The sequence below is a fragment of the Myotis myotis genome, unplaced genomic scaffold (genome assembly GCF_014108235.1).
Source record: "Myotis myotis isolate mMyoMyo1 unplaced genomic scaffold, mMyoMyo1.p scaffold_m19_p_5, whole genome shotgun sequence".
Taxonomy (NCBI): Eukaryota; Metazoa; Chordata; class Mammalia; order Chiroptera; family Vespertilionidae; genus Myotis; species Myotis myotis.
Genome location: NW_023416357.1, coordinates 109,028,338 through 109,052,163, shown reverse-complemented (window position 1 = coordinate 109,052,163; position 23,826 = coordinate 109,028,338). Strand labels below are relative to the sequence as shown.

General features: G+C 46.2%; 2 protein-coding genes across 5 annotated transcripts in view; one reads left to right on the top strand and one right to left on the bottom strand.

Annotated features, from left to right (window-relative positions):
• PDZD9 (PDZ domain containing 9) overlaps window positions 1-15,099 on the bottom strand; it is a 32,531-nt gene extending 17,432 nt beyond the window's left edge. The window contains exons 1-2 of the mRNA XM_036309683.1: window positions 15,069-15,099; window positions 6,211-6,390 (exon numbers count right to left, since the gene is read on the bottom strand). Coding sequence (XP_036165576.1) covers window positions 6,211-6,390; window positions 15,069-15,099 — 211 coding nt within the window. The remainder of the gene's footprint in view (window positions 1-6,210; window positions 6,391-15,068) is intronic.
• A 6,025-nt stretch (window positions 15,100-21,124) lies between these two features.
• Window positions 21,125-23,826, top strand: part of MOSMO (modulator of smoothened) — a 63,969-nt gene continuing 61,267 nt past the window's right edge. The window contains exons 1-2 of one of the 4 annotated variants that reach the window (XM_036308692.1): window positions 21,256-21,401; window positions 21,960-22,117. In XM_036308692.1, coding sequence (XP_036164585.1) covers window positions 21,322-21,401; window positions 21,960-22,117 — 238 coding nt within the window. In that variant the 5' untranslated portion in view covers window positions 21,256-21,321. Of the gene's footprint in view, window positions 21,402-21,959; window positions 22,199-23,826 lie in introns of all 4 variants that reach the window. The other 3 variants (XM_036308691.1, XM_036308694.1, XM_036308693.1) reach the window with 3 other exon arrangements.

Here is a 23,826-nt window from a genome sequence, read left to right as displayed (position 1 = left end):
GTAACTGAGGCCTCAAAAGTTAAGTGAGTTTGTCCAAGGCCATAGAACTAGAAAGTGGCAGTCCAGCTAATGCTAAATGGTTTTTCCTACTCACCACATTACCATCCCATTGTGCAGCCCTGACTCCTGAGCACAGCACTAGGCCCAGAGCAGGCACTGGGAAAACACATCTTAAATTGGATAGAAAACTCATTCACCCAAAGACAAGAGAAGCAGGGGGTACTGATAAAGCCTTTGGGCTATGGAGTATAACAGAGAGGTTCAAATCCTTGCTCCTCGGTGTGACCATAGGCAGGTTTCTAAATATCTGATTCCTTATCTGTAAGGTCTTTTGTTTTTTAATCCTCACCTAAGGATATGTTTTACTGATTTTTGGAGAGAGGAGGGAGAGAAAAACAGAAAATGTATGAGAGAAACATCGATTGGTTGCCTCCCATATGCACCCCACTAGGAATTGAACCCACAACCTAGGTATGTGTCCTCACTGTGAATCAAACCAGCAAACTTTCATTGTACAGGATGACACCCAACCAACTGAGCCACCCTGGCCAGGGCTGCAAGGTCATTTAATGTAGAATCTTCTTCAGGAGGCTAGAAGGGGTCAATGGGGGAAAAAGGGGGACATCGGAGATTCCAAAATGGTGTTGGAGTAGGTGGAAACTACACTGATGCTCTCTCAGGGCCAAACTGGAATTACAACTGAAATACAGAAAAACCATCCTAAATAATCAACTGAATACTAGCTGGAGAACCCTGATAACCAAGGACAAAAAGTGAAGCCCACAGAGAGACTGGTAGGAAGGGCGGAGGTGCGAAAGGGCTAGCTGGGTGCCCACAGACAGCAACTGAAATTCCAGAGGGATATCTTAGCTGTGGGGAGGTCCCCACTGAGAACTCTGGGGTCTAAACCCCAAGCTTATCCCTCTAGCCCAGAAAGCCAGAACTGAGAAAGGTGCCCACATGACATGTGGCTGTGAGAAGCAGCAGCGTTACTATTTGTCAGGGAGAGATGGCTGGAAATGCAGACACCCTCTTAAAGGGCCAATGTACAAAATTTTGTGTGCAGCCACTAACCTAGGGCTCCAGCAGAGGAAGGGCAGAGTGGACTAGAGCTGTGTAAGCAGAATCCAAGGTTGAGGGCCCTGGGGTTGGAGCTCAGAAGACAACCACCCCAGTTTCCTGTGCTGAATCAACCCCTCACACTGCAGAGAACATCCAAATTGCTTTGTCTGCGGGGGGAAGCAATTTCACCAACCCGTTGGAAAAAACGCATGCCCCATACTGTGATTGATAGCTTAAGGCTAATCAAGAATGAATAGCAATCAGACTGCAGGCAGAGGTGGGTCTCTGGGAGTTGTAGCAGATCTACCTAATACAGGCAGTCCTCGGGTTACGTCGGACTCGACATACATCGTTTTGTGGTTACGTAGCCATCTCCCATTTATTTATATATATTAAAAAGTTCCGTCATTTTGACGTATGTACATATGTGCTTTATGTTTTTTATTATTTATTTACCATAACTAAAGGTCAGAAGTTGTTATCTTTCTTTTAAATTTTTTTTACTGTTTCGCTTCATTACTGCTGTGTATGTGCTCCATGTGAGTGACATAGGTGCTTACGTAGGTGGGTTCTGACTTACGGCGAAAATCACATTATGTTGCGCAGTAGGAATGGATCTCCAATGTAACCCGAGGACCTACTGAACACAGACACAACCCAAACAGGCAGCCAACATGGGAAGACAAAAAAACAAGCCCCTAATGAAAGAGCAAGAGCTAGAAGAAGAGCTAAAAGAAATGAGATAAGAAATCTATCAGATATACAGTTAAGAATAATCTATCAGATATACAGTTCAGGCAAGGATGCTGCACAACATGAGAAAAGATATAATAACTATGAAAAAAGACCAGTCAGAAATGAAGAATGGAGAAACCAAGATGGCGGCATAGGTTAACGCTGGAGATTGCTGCCTCGAACAACCACTTCAAAAAACAACTAAAAGACGGTACGGACATCATCCAGAACCACAGGAAGGCTGGCTGAGTGGAAATTCTACAACAAGAAGGAAAGAGAATATCATGCCCAGACTCAGAGGAGGAGCAGTGCTGAAGTGAAATACTCAGGTGCGGAGTGCACGCGGAGCGGGCTGGAGGCGGAGGGCGCGGTTGTTGTTTTCAATCGGGAGGGAGTTTCAGACTCTGAGCTCCAGATCCGGGCGAGTCTCTAGGGACCCAGACTCAAACGGGAGAAGTGGGACTGTCTGGCTTCGGTCGGAACTCGAAGGCAGCTTTCTCTCCAAGGTTTGCAGCGGTTGCTGGGACTCTGTGAGGCAGAGCCCCTAGGGACGGAACTGAGAGCAGCCATAACTGCTCGCTCCAGCCCGCCCTGTAGATCCCCGGGGACCCGCCCCACCCAAGCCCTGCACAGAGCCATTTGCCGGATAGCCTCAGGCAAACGCTAGATTAGCACCGCCCTAGAGATCCAGCACAGAAGCTCTCCCACTGCAGACACAGCGGACTCTCATAGCCAGTCAGCCTGGAGGGTCAAATCACCCCCGGTATTGCCAACAACAATCAAGGCTTAACTACAACAAGACTTCACACAAAGAACACTAGGGGGTGACCAAGAAAGCATAAAAAATGCGGAGACAAAGAAATAGGACAAAACTGTCAATGGAGGATATTGAGTTCAGAACCACATTTTTAAAGTCTCTCAAGAACTGTCTAGAAGCTGCCGATAAACTTAATGAGGTCTACAAGAAATCTAATGAGACCCTCGATGTTATGATAAAGAACCAACTACAAATTAAGCATACACGGACTGAAATAACGAATACTATACAGACTCCCAACAGCAGACCAGAGGAGCGCAAGAATCAAGGCAAAGATTTGAAATGCGAAGAAGCAAAAAACACCCAACCAGAAAAGCAAAATGAAAAAAGAATCCGAAAATACGAAGATAGTGTAAGGAGCCTCTGGGACAGCTTCAAGTGTACCAACATCAGAATTATAGGGGTGCCAGAAGATGAGAGAGAGCAAGATATTGAAAACCTATTTGAAGAAATAATGACAGAAAACTTCCCCCACCTGGTGAAAGAAATAGACTTACAGGTCCAGGAAGCGCAGAGCACCCCAAACAAAAGGAATCCAAAGAGGACCACACCAAGACACATCATAATTAAAATGCCAAGAGCAAAAGACAAAGAGAGAATCTTAAAAGCAGCAAGAGAAAGAAACTCAGTTACCTACAAGGGAACACCCATATGACTGTCAGCTGATTTCTCAACAGAAACTTTGCAGGCCAGAAGGGAATGGCAAGAAATATTCAAAGTGATGAATGCCAAGAACCTACAACCAAGATTACTTTATCCAGCAAAGCTATCATTCAGAACTGAAGGTCAGATAAGGAGCTTCACAGATAAGGAAAAGCTAAAGGTGTTCATCACCACCAAACCAGTATTATATGAAATGCTGAAAGGTATCCTTTAAGAAGAGGAAGAGGAAGAAAAAGGTAAAGATACAAATTATGAACAACAAACATGCATCTATCAACAAGTGAATCTAAGAATCAAGTGAATAAATAATCTGGTGATCATAATAGAATCAGGGACATAGAAAGGGAATGGACTGACTATTCTTGGGGGGGAAAGGGGTGTGGGAGATGCGGGAAGAGACTGGACAAATATCGTGCACCTATGGATGAGGACAGTGGGTGGGGAGTGAGGGCGGAGGGTGGGGCGGGAACTGGGAGGAGGGGAGTTATGGGGGGAAAAAAGAGGAACAAATGTAATAATCTGATCAATAAAGATTTAATTAAAAAAAAAGAAATGAAGAATGATATAGCACTAATAAAGAACACATTGAAAGGAATACACAGGAGATTAGGGGAAGCTGAGGATCAGATCAGTCAATTAGAAGACAGTGTAGAAAAAAATCAATCAATCAATTAGAGGACCAAAAAGAAAAAAAATTTAAAAACAAGAGGACAGCTTAAGGGAGCTGTGGGAGAACATGAAATGTAATAATATTCACATCATAGAGGTATCAGAAGGGGAAGAAAGTGAGGAAGGGATAGAGAATGTGCTTGAAGAAATAATAGCAGAAAACTCCCCTAACCTGGTGAAGGAAAAAGTCACACAAGTCCAGGAGGCACAGAGTTCCAAGCAAGAAAACCCAAACAGGCCCACACCCAGAAACATCATCATTAAAATGCCAAAAATTGCCCTAACTGGTTTGCCTCGGTGGATAGAGTGTTGGCCTGCGGACTGAAGGGTCCCAGGTTCGATTCCAGTCAAGGGCATGTACCTTGGTTTCGGGCACATTCCCAGTGGGGTGTCTGCAGGAGGCAGCTGATCGATGTTTCTAACTCTCTATTCCCTCTCCCTTCCGCTCTGTAAAAAATCAATAAAATATACTCTTATTAAAAAAGAAATAAAGAAAGAAAAATGCTAAATGGACTGGTGTAATGAGAAGAAGAAGGAGAGAGAGAAAAACCTAGGCATACAGAATTAAAAATAAATAAGTACCCACCAATAATAACCTTAAATGTAAATGGATTAAATGCTTCAATCAAAAGACATAGGGTAGCTGAATGGATACAAAACATGATCCAATTATATGATATCTACAAGAGACTCACCTCAGAACAAAAGACTCACACAGGATGAGAGGGAAGGGATGGAAAAAAATTTTCCATGCCAGTGGAAAGAAAAAAAAAAGCTGGAGTAGCAATACTCATATCTGACAAAATAGACTTTATAATGAAGGCCATCATAAGAGACAACAAAGGTCACTACATAATACTAAAGGGATTGATCCAACAAAAGGATATAACCTTAGTAAACATATATGCACCCAATATAGAAGCACCTAAATAGGTACTTTTAAAAACCTTCTGGAGGACTTTAAGGAAGAGATCAACAGCAATACAGTCACAGTAGGGACTTTAACACCCCTGCTGACTTCACTGGATAGATCTTCCAGACAAAAAATTAACGATGAAACAGTGGCTCTAAATGACACCCTGGACCAGATGGGTTTAATTGACATTTATAGAACATTTCACCCCAAAGCTGCAGAATATACAGTTTTTCAAGTGCACTTGGGTCATTCTCAAAGATAGACCACCTGTTAGGACACAAAACAAGTCCCTACAAGTTCAAGAAGGTTGAAATAAAATCATAATGGAATTAAATTAAATAAACTTCGGTAAATATACTCCAAGACATTCAAACACATGGAGACTAAAAAGCATGTTATTAAACAATGAATGGGTTACCAACGAGATCCAGAAAGAAATCAAACTTCCTGGAAACAAATGAAAATGAACACACAACAACACAAAATCTCCGGGACACAGCAAAAGCAGTCCTGAGAGAGAAATTCATAGCACTGTAGGACCACCTCAAAAAACAAGAAAAAAAAAATTTTTTTTTAATGTATAGGGCGTAATGTCACAGGAAGGCCATAGCATGCTGCCACCCGTGAGGAGTAAGCCCAAGGTGCTGTTGGCTGTGTTACACACAGAGAAGCCATTCTTCAGGCGCTCAACAAGAAAAATTATTAATAAACTATCTCATCCTACAATTTAAAGAATTAGAAAGAAAACAACAAGAAAAGCCCAGAGTAACTAGGAAGGAAGGAACTAAAGATTAGAGGTGAATGGCGGGGGGAGAGGGGGTGGACATGGGGACATAGGTAATACTTTCCACAATAAAGATTTTTTAAAAATAAAATTAAATAATCTCAAAAAATATGGAGGGGGCATCTGTAATACTCTCAACAATAAATATATATTTAAAATAAGGATAATAATAAATGCTAATAATGATCAATACTGCCTACCAGGGAAGAAATCTTTCCCCACCGAGAGCCATGAGCTCTGCAGTGACACTGTGCCTGTGTTTGTATTACACTTGCCAGATGGGGGTGAAACTGGACCAGGAACTCACTGAGCCTGTTTCCTCACCTATCAAAGAAGATGATAATAGTTTCTCCCTAGAGGGTTATTGTAAAAATTCAATGACTAAATAATGCACAATATGGAGGGTTATATAAGTGATAGCAACTGGCCGGCCCAGAGGAAGCTCTCAGACAATGTCATCATCGTCATAACCATTTACGCTGAAACCTAATAACCTGAGCCTCCATGGAGGCAGGTGGGAGGGAGGCAGGGGTGCGTGGGCGGGAGGCACGGGGAACCAGTCACCTGGCCGAAGTGTTCCATCCCTGGCTGCAGCCCCCTTCTTGAGGAGGTGGGTGATCTGGAGGTAGGGCCCATGCTGGATGATTATCAGGCCTAACCCCAGGCTGCCCACAGGGAGTTTGGTCTTCTGAGTTTTGCTCAAGTTGTGCACAGATGACTTGACCTGGAAGCTGGCTTGTTTTTCTGATAAAGAGAGGGAGATGTGTTTTAGACCGTCACCTCAACGGCAGCGTGCCAGTCGTCACAGGGGCTCTAAAGCAGACCTCTAGGGCAGTTAACACTCCATTCCTCAGTTTCCTTATCAGTACAGTGAGGATAGTAAGTGTCCACCTCAGAGGGTTATAATGAGAATTAAATAAGGCAGTGAAAGCTTTTGCCCAGAAATTAGCACACTGTGAATGGTTAATTAACATTAGTTATCATTATCCATTCACTTAACAAGTATTATTGACTCAGAAGTGTCTGCCCCCACAGATCTTCCCACCTAGCGGAGGAGACAGATATCCATTCGCCAAGTGACCAGACGATGAGTAACAGCTGTAACTCAGGCCGTGCAGGAGAGGCACGGAAAGCTCAGGGAGACCAACAGGAGGTCAGGTCTCCTGGGGGGGAGGCAGGACAGGCTTCACAGAGGAGGTGAAATTCGAATTGAGGTCGAAGGAACTAATCGGAAATATTTATGCAAAGGAGATGAAAGGGAGCAAATGAGACCAAGGTTCAGAGACAGGAAAGGGCGTAAAGGAGGAGGGCCGGCAGGAGAAGCAAACGCAGAGCAGACCTGCCTCCGTTACCCAACTGGGAAAGCTAGGAGCTGTTTTCACCGAACACAATAAAATTTGCATTTTTCTTTTTTTCTTTTTTTTTCCTTTTTTTTTTTTATTATTAGTTAAGGTATTACAAATGTGTCCTCATCCCCCCCCATTAACCCCCAACCTCCCCCCCACACACAAACTCATGCTCCCATCCCCCTGCTGTCCATGTCCATTGGTTTGGCTTATATACATGTATACAAGTCCTTCGGTTGATCTCTTTCCCCCACCCCCGCCCTCCCCTACTTTCCTTCTGGGGATTGACAGCCTGATCGCTGTTTCTCAGTCTTTGGGTCTGTCCCTTTTCATCAGTCTATGTTGTTCTCTATAATCCACAAATGAGTGAGATCATGTGGTACTTATCTCTCTCTGACTGGCTTATTTCACTTAGCATAATGCTCTCCAGTTCCATCCATGCTGTTGCAAAAGGCAAGAGTTCCTTTTTTTTTACCGCAGCGTAGTATTCCATTGTGTATATGTACCACGGTTTTCTAATCCACTCATCTGCTGATGGGCACTTAGGCTGTTTCCAAATCTTAGCTATGGTGAATTGTGCTGCTATGAACATAGGGGTGCATATATCCTTTCTGATTGGCGTTTCTGGTCTCTTGGGATATATTCCTAGTAGTGGGATCACTGGGTCAAATGGGAGTTCCATTTTTAGTCTTCTGAGGTAGCTCCATACTGTTCTGCACAGTGGCTGCACCAGTCTGCATTCCCACCAGCAGTGCAGAAGGGTTCCTTTTTCTCCACATCCTCTCCAACACTTGTTGTTTGTTGATTTGTTGATGATAGCCATTCTGACAGGTGTGAGATGATAACGCATTGTCGTTTTGATTTGCATCTCTCGTATAATTAGTGACTTTGAGCAGGTTTTCATATGTCTTTCGGCCTTCTGTATGTCCTCTTTCGAAAAGTGTCTATCTAGGTCCGTTGCCCACTTTTTTATTGGATTGTTTACCTTCCTTTTGTTAAGTTTCATGAGATCCCTGTAAATGTTGGAAATTAAACCCTTATTGGTGGTATCATTGGCAAATATGTTCTCCCATGTAGTGGGTCTTCTTGTTGTTTTGTTGATGGTTTCCTTTGCTGTGCAAAAGCTTTTTATTTTGATGTAGTCCCATTTGTTCATTTTCTCTTTAGTTTCCATTGCCCTAGGAGCATTATCAGAGAAGAAATTTCTTTGGCATATGTTTGCGATTTCGCTGCCTGTGGATTCCTCTAGTATTTTTATGGTTTCCCGTCTTACGTTTAAGTCTTTTATCCATTTTGAGTTTATTTTTGTGTATGGTGTGAGTTGGTGATCTAGTTTCATCCTTTTGCATGTATCTGTCCAATTTTCCCAACACCATTTATTGAAAAGACTGTCTTGACTCCATTGTATGCTCTTGCCTCCTTTGTCAAATATTAATTGAGCATAGTGGCTTGGGTCGATTTCTGGGGTCTCTATTCTATTCCATTGATCTATATGTCTGTTCTTGTGCCAGTACCAAGCTGTTTTAAGAACAGTGGCTTTGTAATACAGTTTGATATCTGGTATTGAGATCCCACCTACTTTGTTCTTTCTCAGGATTGCTGCAGCTATTCGGGATCTTTTTTTATTCCAGATGAATTTTTGGAACGTTCGTTCTAGATTTGTGAAATATGCCGTTGGTAATTTAATGGGGATTGCATTGAATCTATAAATTGCTTTGGGTAGTATGGACATTTTGATGATGTTGATTCTACCAATCCATGAACACGGTATATTCTTCCATCTGTTTATGTCTTCCTCTATCTCTTTTTTCAGTGTCCTGTAGTTTTCAGCATATAAGTCTTTTACCTCCTTAGTTAAGTTTATTCCTAGGTATTTTAATTTTTTTGGTGCAATGGTAAATGGGATTGCTTCTGTAGTTTCACTTTCTGTAAGTTCACTATTGGTGTAAAGAAATGCCATGGATTTCTTAGCATTAATTTTGTATCCTGCTACATTGCCAAATTCATTTATTAAGTCTAATAATTTTTTGATGGAGTCTTTAGGGTTCTGTATGTACACTATCATGTCATCTGCAAATAAGGACAGTTTTACTTCTTCTTTTCCAATCTGGGTGCCTTTTATTTCTTCTTCGTGTCTGATCGCAATGGCTAGTACTTCCAGTACTATGTTGAACAGGAGTGGTGAGAGGGGGCATCCCTGTCTTGTTCCTGTTTTTAGGGGGAATGGTTTTAGTTTTTGCCCATTGATTATGATGTTGGCTGTGGGTTTGTCATATATGGCTTTTATTATGTTGAGGTATGATCCCTCAATTCCTATCTTGCTGAGAGTTTTTATCAAGAAAGGGTGTTGGATTTTGTCAAATGCTTTCTCCGCATCAATTGATATGACTATGTGGTTTTTTTCTCTCAATTTGTTTATGTGATGTATCACGTTTATTGATTTGCGGATATTGTACCATCCTTGCATCCCTGGGATAAATCCTACTTGGTCATGGTGTATGATCTTTTTGATGTACTGCTGGATCTGATTTGCTAGGATTTTGTTGAGGATTTTGGCATCTATGTTCATGAGGGATATTGGTCTGTAATTCTCTTTCATTGTATTGTCTTTATCTGGTTTTGGGATTAGGGTGATGTTGGCTTCATAGAATGAGCTGGGAAGTGTTCCTTCCTCTTGGATCTTTTGACATAGTCTGAGGAGGATAGGTTTTAGGTCTTCCTTGAATGTTTGGTAAAACTCCCCTGTGAAGCCATCTGGCCCCGGGCTTTTGTTTGCTGGAAGCTTTTTGATTACTGCTTCGATTTCCTCCATAGTTATTGGCCTATTGAGATTTTTAGATTCTTCCTGGTTAAGTTTTGGAAGGTTGTATTTATCTAGGAATATGTCCATTTCCTCCAGGTTGTCTAGTGTGTTGGAGTAGAGTTGTTCATAGTATTTTCTAACAATCCTTTGTATTTCTATGGGGTCTGTTGTTATTTCTCCTCTTTCATTTCTGATTTTGTTTATTTGGGTCCTCTCACTTTGTTTCTTGGTGAGCCTGGCTAGAGGTGTATCAATCTTGTTTATCCTTTCAAAGAACCAGCTCTTGGTTTTGTTGATCTTTTGTATTGTTTTTTTTGGTCTCTATGTCGTTTATCTCCGCTCTGATCTTTGTTATTTCCTTCCTTCTGCTTACAGTGGGCTTTTTTTGTTGCTCCCTTTCTAATTCTTCGAGTTGTAGAGTTAGGTCATTTATTCTCATTGTTTCTTGTTTCTTGCAGTAGGCTTGTAGAGCTATGAACTTCCCTCTCAAGACTGCTTTTGCTGTGTCCCATAGGTTTTGGATTGTTGTGTTTTCATTGTCATTTGTTGCCATGATGTTTTTTATTTCTTCTTTGATCTCACTGGTGACCCAGTCGTTGTTTAATAGCATGCTATTTAGTCTCCATGTGTTTGATTTTTTTGGATTGTTTTTGTTGTAGTTGATTTCCAGTTTTATGCCTTTGTGGTCTGAGAAGATACTTGATATGATTTCAATTTTCTTGAATTTGAAGAGACTTTGTCTGTGACCCAATATATGGTCTACTTTGAAGATGACAAATGTACACCTGAGGAGAATGTATATTCTGTGGCTTTGGGGTGAAATGTTCTGAAGATGTCAATTAATTCCATCTGATCTAGTGAGTCATTTAGGATTGATGTTTCTTTGCTGAGTTTCTGTTTAGAGGATTTGTCCAGTGGAGATAATGGGGTGTTAAGGTCCCCCACTATGATTGTATTGCTGTCAATCTCTCCCTTGATCTTCTCCAGGAGATTTCTTACGTATTTGGGTGCTCCTATATTGGGTGCATATATATTTACCAGAGTTATTTCTTCTTGTTGGACTGCTCCCTTTAGTATTATGAAGTGGCCTTCTTGATCTCTTTTTATGTCCTTCACTTTGAGATCTAATTTGTCAGATATAAGTATTGCTACCCCAGCTTTTTTTTTCGCTTCCATTGGCCTGAAAAACCTTTTTCCATCCCTTCACCATCAGTCTGTGTGCGTCTTTTTTTCTGAGGTGGGTTTCCTGTAGACAGCAGATGTATGGGTCATGTTTTCTTATCCACTCATTTACCCTATGCCTTTTGACTGGGGAATTTAATCCATTTACATTTAAAGTTATTATTGATAGAAACTTATTAGTCGCCATTTTTGTTCTTTACCGCTGCGTTCCTTCTTTGTTTCCTGTTTTTTCTATTTACAGCAGACCCTTTAGCATTTCTTGCATTGCTGGTTTGGTTGTAATAAACTCCCGTAGACCGTTTTTGTCTGTGAAGCTCCTGATTTGACCCTCAATTTTGATTGATAGCCTCGCTGGGTATAGTATTCTTGGATTCAGACTCTTCCTTTGCATGACTTTGTATATTTCTTTCCATTCCCTTCTTGCCTGATGTGTTTCTGTTGAGAAATCGGTCGCTAGTCTGATGGGGGACCCTTTGTAGGTAACTTTCTGTCTCTCTCTGGCTGCTTTTAAGATTCTTGCTTTGTCGTTGGTGTTTGCCAATTTAATTATTATGTGCCTTGGTGTCGGTCTTTTCGGGTTCATTTTGTTTGGGACTCTGTGAGCTTCTTGGATTTGTGTGAGTTTTTTCCTCCCTATATCAGGGAAATTTTCTGTTACTATTTTTTCAAACAGGTTTTCTATTCCTTGCTCAGTTTCCTCTCCTTCTGGCATCCCTATTATTCGGATGTTGTATCGTTTAGCATTGTCCCAGAGTTCTCTTAGGCTCTCCTCCTGCTTTTTAATTTTTTTTTCTAGAAGCTGTTCTGTTTGGGTATTTTTTTCTACCTTGTCTTCTAGCTCGCTGATGCGGTCCTCTGCTTCTTCTAGTCTACTGTTGATGCTTTCTATTGAGTTCTTTATGGCAGTGATGTCGTTTTTCATTTCTTCTTGGTTTCTCTTCATTTCCTCTTCATTCTTCTTCATTTCCTCTTGGTTCCTACACATATTGTTGAATTGGTCTTCCATTCTTTTCATCCACCTTATGGCCATTACTCTGAATTCTTTCTCTGACAGGTTGCTTGCCTCCATTGCCTCCATTTCGTTTACTTCCTTTTCTGATGATGCCTGTTTTTCTTTCATATTTGGGTTGGTTCTTTGTTTCACCATGATTTCTCTTCTCAAGGTGTTTGGTTATGTAGTTCTCTCTCTGCTGCGCTGATTCAAAGGCACAAAATACAACACAACAAGGCACAACGTACAAGGCACCAAACTAAATGCATTCACGGTATTAATAACCCCAAATAAAGGTGACCCCCCGAGCGAAGAGAATTAGGGGATAAAGAAGAAAAAAGAGAAAAAGATTAAAGAGAAAAATAAAAAACAAAAAGGAGTGCCGAAATGAGATTGGGAAAAGGGAGAGAAGAAAAAAACAAAAAGACAAAAAAACAACAACAACAAAAAAAGTAAGAGAATGAAATAGAGGTGGGGAAGAGGCTATTTGTACGGGGAGAGCGAGGGATTGGAAATTAGATATATAACTAGGGTGAAATTTAGACAGTGGGTAGAAAGAAGGAATAGGTAAAATCCAAAGCAGGAATAGGGTAAGAGAAACAGGACAACAAAAGGGGAAAAGTGAGGAAGAGAGTTATGGCTTAAGGGTAAATGTGAGATAGAGAGAAATGATGCTAAAGGAACGATGAAAATAGAGTGTAGAACACTAATCCCAAAATAAAATAAAGAAAAATAAAAAAAATAATAAAAAATAAAATGACACTTGAAAAAATGGTAAAAGGATAGCAATAATACTGGTTAAAAAAATGTAGTAATTAAAAAGGTAAAATCAAGTGATGAAAAAAATAAAAAAAAATAAAATAAAATAGGTTCTTAATGAAATGGTGAAAAAAGAATTAAAAAAATATATATATAAAAATATTCGGAAGTGAAGGTGCTTCAGATCTTCCACTCTTCTTTTTGGCATGCCTCAGTCCTGCCAGGCATTAAGGGGAGTGTTGAACTTCCCTGCGATACACTGTCCCTCCGTGCAGTAAACCACAGACCTGATTTTAAGGCAGCTTGTATTTGTTTACCAGACTGCCTTTATTTGTGATCGCAGAAGAGACAGTTCGTGGCTCTGCCTCTGGGTGGCAGTGTGTCTGGATTGACCTCCGAGGCTATAAGTCCTCTCTATCAGTAGGGTTTTGTTTTGTTTTTTTTTTCCTCTATGGTATTTGGAACTGATTCGGGAAAGACCACTGCCCAGAGCTGGTTCCTTGCCACTGCCCGCTGTTTCCCAGGCTCCCCAAAAAGAACTTTCTCCTACAGGCTCTGCGAATGACCCCAACTGGGGAATCCCATGCACTGGGTTTAATAATCAAATGCACGGATCTAAGGGGAACTGTAACAAGAGCCTGATAGTTGTGCGAATTCACAAGCCTCCACCTTCCAGGTCTGTGCACAGTCTCCGCGCGCCCACTCACCCCTGGCACCAAGCAGCCAGCAGATTGGCAAAGTCCAAGGCTGCTCCCTTACATCCAGTCCAGCTATGGGCTCATTTTTCGTGTTCCCTTCTGCCAGCAGCCCTGTGGGGCCCCTTCCCCACTCGCGGGTCACGCTGGTCCCAACGGCTGCAGACTCTGTGGGGCGCAGATTCTGCCCCGCGCGCGCGAGCTCGGTCCTCCCTCCAACCCGAACTGCAAACCGCACCTTTAGGGGATCTCCAACCTTTCCGTGAGAGGAAGCAGTGCTCGTGTGAGTTCAGGCAGTCACGCTGCTTGAGATCCCTTGTTTCCAGGTTAGTAGCTGGTCTCTGGATGCCGGCAACAACCACCCAAGATGGCGCAGTCTCCGCTGCTGAGCTGGCGCACCACGAGAGGCTTCAGCCGCAGTCTCCAACCGTCCTTTTTTTTTTCCTGGGGGTTCTCAGTCTTTCCTAGCTGCAGACAGTCTCTCAGCTGAAAATCCTCTGCCTATTCGGGCTGCATGTTACCTGTTTCAGCTGCTCACCCTTATCTGCTCCAGGACAAGGCACAGGACACGTCCGTTTATACCTCCGCCATTTTCCCTCCTCCAAATTTGCATTTTTCAAAATGGGAACCCTCCTGTTTCTGTGTGGAGCACGGATTAGGGGGGCCAGCGTGGACTTGAGAAATGAAGGGGTTACTGCAATCACCCAAGCACCCATGACAATGAGTGTAAATGCCCAGTAGCTTAAACGCATTTGGGAGAAGACACTGGACAATGGGTAGTGGGAGGGGTTGAAATAGGTTTTCTACAGAACTGAACCTCACAAGAAAGTTTCAAAGACTGAGCAGTGATTTAAAACAAGAGGAAGCTTTGGAGACTCGTTTTCACTACGCTACACAGGAGCTTCTGGTGAGATGTGTTTTCTGCACATTTTCCCAGCGTTTCACTCACACACACTTTTCTTTGAGGACAAATGACAAACTGCTACTCGCCAAGTCTTTGCCAAGTTCATGTGACTGGTATTTGGGGGCCTGGGAGACCTCCCTGTCCTGAGGAAGGGGCTTCCCTTCTCCCCCACCCCAGCTGTGGGGAACTGGCAGGGTTCATGGCCCTTTCCGCCAAGCAAGTGCCCCGGCCCATCTCCACCCTCTGTCTGCAAAATACAGCGACCCAACTTCAGAGGCTCTGCAAGACTGTAGGGGCGACTCGGAGAAGATGGTGCCTGAGCCTTTGGTTCCTGGGCACACAGAGTGGCCTCTTAGGCACGGCTTCCCTCCCATCTCCAGCTTGCAAATGAAATGCCCTCGTGATATGCTCCACTGTCTCAAAGGACAGCAGAGTAAGTGAAAGAAGCGCTAGATCCCATGTTTGTGACATTTTCTATGGAAAGGGCAAACTACAGAAACAGATCAGGGGCTGGGGCCGGGAGAGGGTAGGCGCCAAGGTGCCACCTTTTGACCGCGGTGGTCGTTAATGGAGGGTATGCAACTGTCAAAACCCACAGACCGGTGCTCTCAAAGCCAGACTCTTACTGGATGTAAACGATAGTCCGGTCAACGAATGGCGAGAGGCCAAGAGGGTGGCGCTCCCATTTTACAGAGGAGGAGAGTGAGGAATGCTTGGCCAACCCACTCACCTTCCCAGGCACCTTTTCTGCTTTTGGAGACGGCCTTCTCCATGGTCCAGGGAGGGCAGGCCGTCAGGAGGGCCTCCCGGAGCTGGAGCCGGAGCCGGAGCCCAAGTCCGTCCAACTCCCAACTGTCTGGAACCCTGGAGGCGTGAGGAGCCCGAGTGCGCATGGGCTCCCGGGCTCCCACCACTCACTGCGGGGCAGGAGGGGGGGCAGGGCGGCGAGGAGCCCGAGACCTGCCTTCGCCCCCGCCCCCCCCCCCCACGCAAGGGCTGCCCCAGGGGCCCCGCGACCATGACAGCTAGAAGCGGGGCAGCAGTGCTGTCAACACAGGCTTCAGCGGGCCCTGGGAAATGGAGTAAAAGTTCTGGCGCAGAAAAACAGAACTTCTGCAGGGCACAGTACAGGCTCGCGGCGGGTCCACATCCACCCCTGAGAAGCACTGAAATGGGAGCGTGCAGAAGCAGGGGCGGGTCTTAAAATGCGGCCTGTTCCCGGAGAAGGGTCTCAGCGAGCACAGCCTCCCCCGCCGCCTCCTCCTCCGAATGATGGCGTTTTAAATACTGATGCATCAACAACTCAAGGCTTTGGGGCTGCGCTTTTTCCAGGGATATTTTGAATGAGAAGAAGCCAAGGGTGATGTGTAAAAACGAGTCGCCGTTTGGAGAGGAATTAATTCTTCCCATTTTGCCCAAAACCCTTTCCTCCCACGGAGGTCCACGCAGACAGGAGCCTGCTCTGCAGTTTGCGGTGATGCCAAGGGCACCACAAGGGCTCTACCTCTTGGAACGGAGATTTAAAACACTGATGGAGTGGGCAGTTTCCGGAAAATATAAATTCTCAAAAATCAATTCCAGAAGAAATAGAAAACAGAACGAGGTAGGTCCTGTTGTCCGCCCCACTTGAGGTTGAGAGGCTGAGCACCTAGCCCTCCCGCCTTCAGCAAAGAGCCACCAAGCACCAGCCGGCGGCAGGCACTGTGCCAGGCAGGTCTATCCAGGCAGGACACCCCGCAGGCTTCTTGTTGGCAAGTCCCGTGTCGCAGAGGCTGGCACAAAGGCAATGAACAGAGCTGTCCTGTTCCCCCTACTCCCCACTCCGGGTTCCCCTGCGGGCGGCTTCTCATGACGGGAATAGCCTGCTTCCTCCTCCAGGCTACCTGGCAAAGCATCTGTCCAGTTGCCAGTAATTCTACCAAAAGGCACATCCTTCTCCTCCGTTTTCCTGTGAGCAGGGGAATGTGAGCGTCTGTGGGGATGAGGCCTGGCAGCTTCCGAGGTTCTGTGAGCAGAGCACCTGTGGGCAGGGCGGGGCTCCACCCGCTGCCCCTCCACCCCAGGCTGAAAACGCTTCTGAGAGGAGGCCAAGATCACTGATGGTTGGAACTGCCGGGTACAAACTGTCATGGGTGCTGTACTGTGCCACCCAGTCTCCCTTCAGGACTGAAGGACTCCCCTGCCCCCCACCTCCCTCCTGCTGCCAGCTTAAGAGAGCTTCTTGCCCAAGTTCACACCTTCCAGGTCAGCCAACAACCAGTGAGAGATCAATGCAGGGTAAAAACTTGCTCCCTCGGCCCAACTCAAACAACTCTGGAGGGCCACCCCAGCTTCAGAGCTCCCTGCACTAAAACCTGACTTCTCCCGCCTGGTCCTACTTCCTTCCCGCCCCCCACAGGTGTGGGTCCCAAGCACAGTCCCGATCGATAAACACCCTGCAAGTCAGTGTGTTTCCCAGAGAACCCACGTGCACCAGCAGCTGGGAGGTCTGAAAGCGTAGATGCGACAATGGGATTAGGGAGCTGGGGACTCCAGATGACAATGAGGGCCCCGCCCACCGCAGACAGGGAAGCACTTAGACCAGTGGTTCTCAACCTTCCTAATGCCGCGACCCTTTAATACAGTTCCTCATGTTGTGGTGACCCCCAACCATAAGATTATTTTCGTTGCTACTTCATAACTGTAATTTTGCTACTGTTATGAATCGTCATATAAATATCTGATGTGCAGGATGTATTTCCATTGTTACAAATTGAACATAATTAAAGCATAGTGATTAATCACAAAAACAATATGTAATTATATATGTGTTTTCCGATGGTCTTAGGCGACCCCTGTGAAAGGGTTGTTCGACCCCTAAAGGGGTCTCGACCCACAGGTTGGCGACTCACAGGTTGAGAACCGCTTAGAGGATTCAGTTTTTCTCCAGTAGTAAAATGGAATGAGTGGGCACCCACATAACCCATGTGGGTGTCCCTTGCCCCATTTTGACAGAATATAGACAAATACAGCAGCCACAGCCTGAGAAGTGCATGGCAACCAGGAGCTTAAACTCCACAGGGATAGCAGCCTAGGTCCCCCACCACATACGCCACCTAGGCCATCAGAAGTGCTGGCAGAGGGTTCGAGGAATCAGGATGACAGGAGAGGAGGGAAATGACAGCAATGTCAGCTCTGCCTCGAGGTGAGCAGCAGCGCAGTGGGTGCTCTAGTGTGTTCCTCTCCTCTTTCTCTTGTCGGTTTCCTGCAGGAAAGGACACTCCGGGGTCCTGAAGGTGCTGCTCTCCAAACTGAAAAGCGTAGCACACCGTGGGTGCACGGTTGCAAATGCTAGTGCGCCGCCTAGTCCCCCTTCAGGGCTCAAACACCGATTCCCCAGCTACAGGGATGGTAATAGGAAGGTTGACAGATCTCAGCTGCCAGCCTCTCAAGGAATTGTCCTTGGCCGAGAGCCACCTTACCCAAGGTAGTGACTGGTCCATGCAGACATACGAAGGCTTGGCGTCTCTACTCAGTAACAACCCTAAATAGCCATCCGGCTTCAGAGGTCCCTGTGGGGCCTGTCAGAGCCCATGATTGCACCCCTGCAACTGCTTCCTCTGCTCAATCCTGCTTGCTCCCTCCCCCACAGGGGCTGATCCTGACAACACTCCCTAAGAAGTCCCTGCACACTTCAGTCAGCTCTGCCAATCTGCGCAACTAAGAGAGACTCGAACCCAAGGAATGGCTGTTAACTTGTGGATGTGGCTTTTTGTTGTATCTGATCCCAGAAACCCTGGATGAGTGTGGCACATCCAGCTTGCTCTTGGCCCACATGGTCAACTTAAACCCCAGGGAGGCAATGGGTTCCTTATCTGGTCAGGCCAGAGACTCCTTAAAGAGAAGAGTGATTGCACAGCCCCCTCCACAGCTTTCCCAGAGGTCCCATCTGGATTCAGCTTCTGCCTACCATCCATCATGATAAAGCACATTGTGTTCACAGCCCTTTAACAGTGCAGAATGGCTACTTATGACTTCAGGCTGCCAGCATAGCTCCCTCCCGGGGCCTTCTATGTTCTTCTGGGTCCCCAAGGACTTCCTGCCTTTAAGGAGCCTCATGGCTCATCCTTTCGGAGAAGTGCCAGCTGCTTTGCTTAGAGGTTCATCACTAAAGCAGAGGGGGGAAAGATGGGGGAAAGAGTCCCAGAGAGGTGACATGACTTTCCCAAGTTCAAGTCAGCAGCAGGGGTGGGCCTAGAATATAGCTCTGTATTCATTTTACTCTGTCATACCACCTCTCCCTAACCCCTAGGGTTTGCTCAGCTAAAATCTAGACTAAGAAGGATCTCATCTATGGGACATGAGATCTGTCCCATAGATCTCAGAGAGACGTAGTAATGTAAAACACCAGATATTGGGAGGCAAGAGAGATGTGGGACTGAAAATAGGATTGATGGGAAAACTGTAAACATAGTATTTGGTCCCTGTCAGCCCTCCCCCCACCCCCCCTCCCCCACCTCACTCTCATTGTCTGTAGTGATGTGCAGCCATTTATCTGGTAAAAAATGTTTTAAATTTTGCTCAGCTGGCATGGCTCAGTGGTTGAGCATCAATCTATGAACCAGGAGGTCACGGTTCAGTTCCCAGTCAGGGTACATGCCCAGGTTGCAGGCTTGATCCCCAGTAGGGGACATGCAGGAAGCAGCGGATCAATGATTCTCTCTCATCATTGTTTCTCTCTCCCTCCCCCTTCCTCTCTGAAATCAATAAAAATATATTTTAAAATGTCTTAAATTTTTACATGTTTTTTTTTATGCTTTAATTTTAAATCCAGAACCTTTTTTGGAGGGGCAGAGGCAGGTGGGCCTGGGAAGTGTTGCTGGGTAGGAAGAATTTATACTTCTATTTTTTAAACACAAGAATCATTCCACTCAGTTGGAGTTCAAATAGACAAACTGTTCCAAAATTTCACCTAGGGATTCTCATCAACTTTCCAGTGGTGAGTATCAGTGGACATTGAGAATTCAGACCTGGATAGTTGGGAGTTTCTTCTATTACTGGGCAATAGAAACACCAGACAATAAGCCAAAAATCATTCCATCGAAGTTCTCCAGTCATTAAAAAAAAAAAAATGAAGACCTCCTACAATAAAGTGACATGCGTATCTGAATTCCTGTAATACAGAAGTTAGCTTGTGCCAGTGGCAGTGGCAAAATGGTACACTTAAAAAAAAAAATCCCGTTAAGAGACCAATGTTTGAACAAGAATGTCTACTTTTTAAATTTTTTAAATGTTTTATTGATTTTAGAGAGGTAAGAAGAGGAAGAGAGAGAAACATTGATGAGAGAACGTATGAGATCATCAATGGACTGCCTCCTGCAAGCCCCCTACTGGGTATCTGGCCCACAACCCGGGAATGTGCCCTGACGGGGAATCCAACTGTGTCCTCTTGGCACAGGGGACCATGCTCAACCGAGACACACCGGCCAGGACTGAACAAGAATGGCTTAGGCTAGCAATCAAACTGCTCCTTCCCCTGTCTATGAGGGGACACTGACAACTCTGCACTTCTGTAAGGCTGTTGGATTTGGTGGAATTTGAAATGTGCTGAGTTTTGTGGACATGTAGGCAATACAAAAATAGAGACAGATGTCACTCTTCCAGGACTTTCTAGAGGTAAGCTAGGTGGCATTCAGGGAGAAACTGTCTCATTTGGGTGCTGCATGGGTTCCATCTGGGAAGAAAGAGCTGGATCCAAGGTCAAGGTTAATGGTGATTTGGTCCATGAGTCCTGAAAGAAAAGGAAATCTCCACAAAACAAAAACGAGAAAAGGAAATCTCCACAAAACAAAAACGAGAAAAGGAAATCTCCACTAGACTGCAACACTAGGGAATGATGGACAACAATTGCTACCAAATGTGTCCCCCCCCCCCCCCCCCTTATCCATCCAACCTAAGCTTCTCCTTAGGCCCCAAGTAGTAAAAGTATCACCAAACACCTGGCCACTCCAAAAATGTAGGAGTCATTGCTGAGTTCTCTCTCAACCTCATTATCAGTTACTCGTTCTCTCCACCTACGAAACATCCAAACAGTCCATTTCTCTCCACCTTCACTCCTCTCATCCCAGCCACAGCGACCTGCCTCTTTCCTTGACTGCTTGCTCGCCTCACTGATAGCCTTCCATTCTTGCCCCTCCCCCGACAGTCTACACAGAGCACAGAGTAAGATCTCACTCTTGCTGAAACCCCTCCAGCTGCACCTCGAATGCAATCCAGACTTCAGCACGGCCCCGGCCACCGGCCCTGCGCCCGAGGACAGCGCCCCGGGCGCGCACCAGCCTGTCCGCCCAGCGGTCAGCGCTCCGGACTCGGCGGTCTCAGTGCAACCCCTGTGTCCCCTCATCTGACCGACCTCAACTTAGGTCACAGACCAACACCTGGAATCATCTTTAAAGACGAGGTGTTAAAGTGTGGTTGTCTCTTTCCCAGCAGGACGTCAGCTTCGAAAGAGCGGCGACCTGGTCTCCCAGGTGCACGCCGGCCCGGCGCACGGTAGGTGGGGATGGTTCTGTTGGACCTGGGGCAGCCCGAGCTGGCGGCACCGAGGGCCGACACAAGGTGACCTGGCTGTGCGGGCCTCGCCCCGCGTCTCAGGCTGCGCGGGAGGGCATCTCGTAACCAGAGGTCACTTACGCCGAGGGCATGTGACTGTTCCCGGCAAGAGAGCGCGGCGGCCCGGGCGCCCCAGGCCAGAGAACGCGGCGGGACCCGCCTCGCGGCTTCGCTTCCGGGTGAGGGGCAGGCGCGCCGAGCACTTCCGGGGCGGGCGGCGGATCCGGCTGTGCGGGCCGCGCCGCGGCTGCTGGTCCCGGGCGCGCGGAGGGCGCGAGCGGCGCGGGGACTCCGGGCCCCGGCGGCGGCCCATGGGGCGCGAGGCGTGAGGCCGCGGCCTGCCCGGGGCTCGGGGGGTGGGGGGAGCGGGGCGGGGAGATGGATAAACTGACCATCATCTCAGGATGTCTCTTTCTCGCCGCCGATATCTTCGCCATCGCCAGCATCGCCAACCCCGACTGGATCAACACCGGGGAGTCCGCGGGTGAGCGGCGGGCGCGCGGGGGCGGGGGCGAGGAGGGGCCGGCGGAGGAGAGCGGCCCGGGCGCGGAGACCCGGGCTGGGCTGGCGGGTCCCGGACCGGGAAGCAGGGTGAGGGGAGACAGTCCCCCGACGTGAGGGGCCGCGGGGGAACAAGCTTCGTTCTGGTTTTTTTAAAAAAAGTCCAAGTTGGAAACGGGAAGAAAGCGGTTTGGAGGAAACGGAGGCACCGGCGAAGGAATCCTAAAGCTGCGGGGAGGCTGGGCCGGAGAGGCTGCCTGTGGCGAGGAGGGACCCGGGGCGCCAGGCCCACCTCTACCCGAGGAAGCGGCGGGGAGCGGTGGCGGCAGAGGCCGGTCGCCGGCCCGGGGCGGGGAGTGGGCGCCGGGGGGACCCCTCCGCTCCCCGCCCAGCCCCGGCCCCCTTGGCAGCGGCGGCGATGTTTGTGGCTCCCGATTTTCCCTTTGAGGTCTCTGTGGTTATAATTTGGCTTTATTTTAGGCCCGGGAGCTATAAGCCTACTATTAATAAACTTCATTTTATGGAGCATCTTTCATTTCAGCGCATCGCAGAAGCGCTTTAGAGATCTTAATAGCATCACCGAGTTAAATAATACGGTACACCCGAGCGGCAGGCAGCTCGGCGCAGCGGCGGTGCCTGCGGACCGCGGAGCCGGCGCTGGCGGACCGAGGCGGCACCTTCTTCAGACGGATGTCGCAGGTGCATGCCCGCGCGGTTTCCAGCTGCTTGCTCATGCCAGGCGAAGGGAATATTGGGGGTTAGGAATGTCAGGTGCCTTCCGTGAGTAATTGCTCTTAAAAATGTATCACTGTGCTGTCAAACTACTTGTTAAGTATTACTTACGGTTCTCTGTTTATCCTGCAATATTTTTAGTTCTTCAAAAAGGATGTAGCTGGGACATTTGTTGCTTTCTCCTCCCACCCTCTCTCCCTCTTCTAGACCTAGTAACATAAAATCATGCTGTCAGACTTACTGGTTATTAAGATAACACTCTGCTCCCCTTTGCCTATACAGTTTTAGCACAGTTCTTAATTGTAAAGTATACTATCTATTATGTAAGGTGATCGAGGTGTTAGCTAATGATAGGTGGTGATCCTATTGCAGTAGATAAATGTATGAAATCAACACATTGTACACCTTAAACATACCCATTGTTATACGTCAATTTGTAAAAAATTGTAAAGCATATATAATATCGCAGTGATTTAAAGTTTGGTGAAACTATGAGTTTTATTTCTGAAAATGTTGGCAACATCAGCATTACTAGTTTGCACAGTTATATGTGTGACATCAGTTCATGACCTGTTCTTGTTGTTGCCCTAATTATATATGCAGGACTCCTTTTATGGGACTTTCTTTGGAGCTTTATGTTTTTAAGGACAAAGAAGTTTCACTGTTTTAGCAGAAGAGATCCTCCTCGCAAAGAAATTTCAGGTGGAATTCCAAAGTATAAAATAGACTAAATAATCCATTGAGAAAGCTAGATAGTTGAAAGGGAACTATTATCTATACAGGAGAAGAAAGATAAGTAACAGCATAACATCCTGAGAAGGTGGAAAAGGGCAGCATTCAGAGCAGTGGGAAAGGGTATGTAGCCCCTCTGTTACGCTCAAGAGGATGGGTGCAGCCCCTTCAGGTTAGTAGGCTAAGTCTTCTGCTGTGAGTTGCTATGGAGATGGGAGGAACAGAAGTCCAAGGTTTGAAGTAAGCTGAAATGTTGGAAATAAGTGAATACTTGGCAAGGGAGCACGCCATCCGGTGACATGGTAGGATTGCCTAGCATGTGGAAGCCTCAGAGAAGGCGGTGGCCATGTGGTGTGATAACGCATCTGCCTGTCGACCTTCTCCAGGAGTGCTCAGCTACTTGGGTACCAGTGTGCGGTGCAAGCCAACAGAAGGCTTCATTCAGGGTTGGGGTTTGCCAGCTACCTGGAACAAAATGACAGTGCAGCAAAGGTAGTCAGGGTGTTGGTCAGAATATCATCATGCTGGCTCATGGACTCTTGCTGGGTAAAGAGTAAATAAAAGTGAATAAAGGAAAGAGCAGTGGATTGGTCAATGAATAGCAAACAGTATAAGGAAGAGTGGACCCAGTGGAATCAAAGACCTGACTGGGAATGGTCAGTACAGCTAAGTGGAAGGGCAGGAGATTGTGGACACATGGTCCAGGGCGTGACATTGAGAATGTGTGGCCGAAGTGGGGTAAAAGAGATGATTTTTTTTTTTCCTAACAGTTTTCCTTGCCATCTCAGAATACCATGTTCTGTAGCTAGAAAGAGGAATGAATAATAGGAGATAGGGACAGAGGAAATATTTCAAAATCTTAAACAACCCACATTTCTTAACTATGTCAGACAATAAGCTCCCAGAACTTAAAATAAATGGGATATGTGCATTTGTTCACTCCT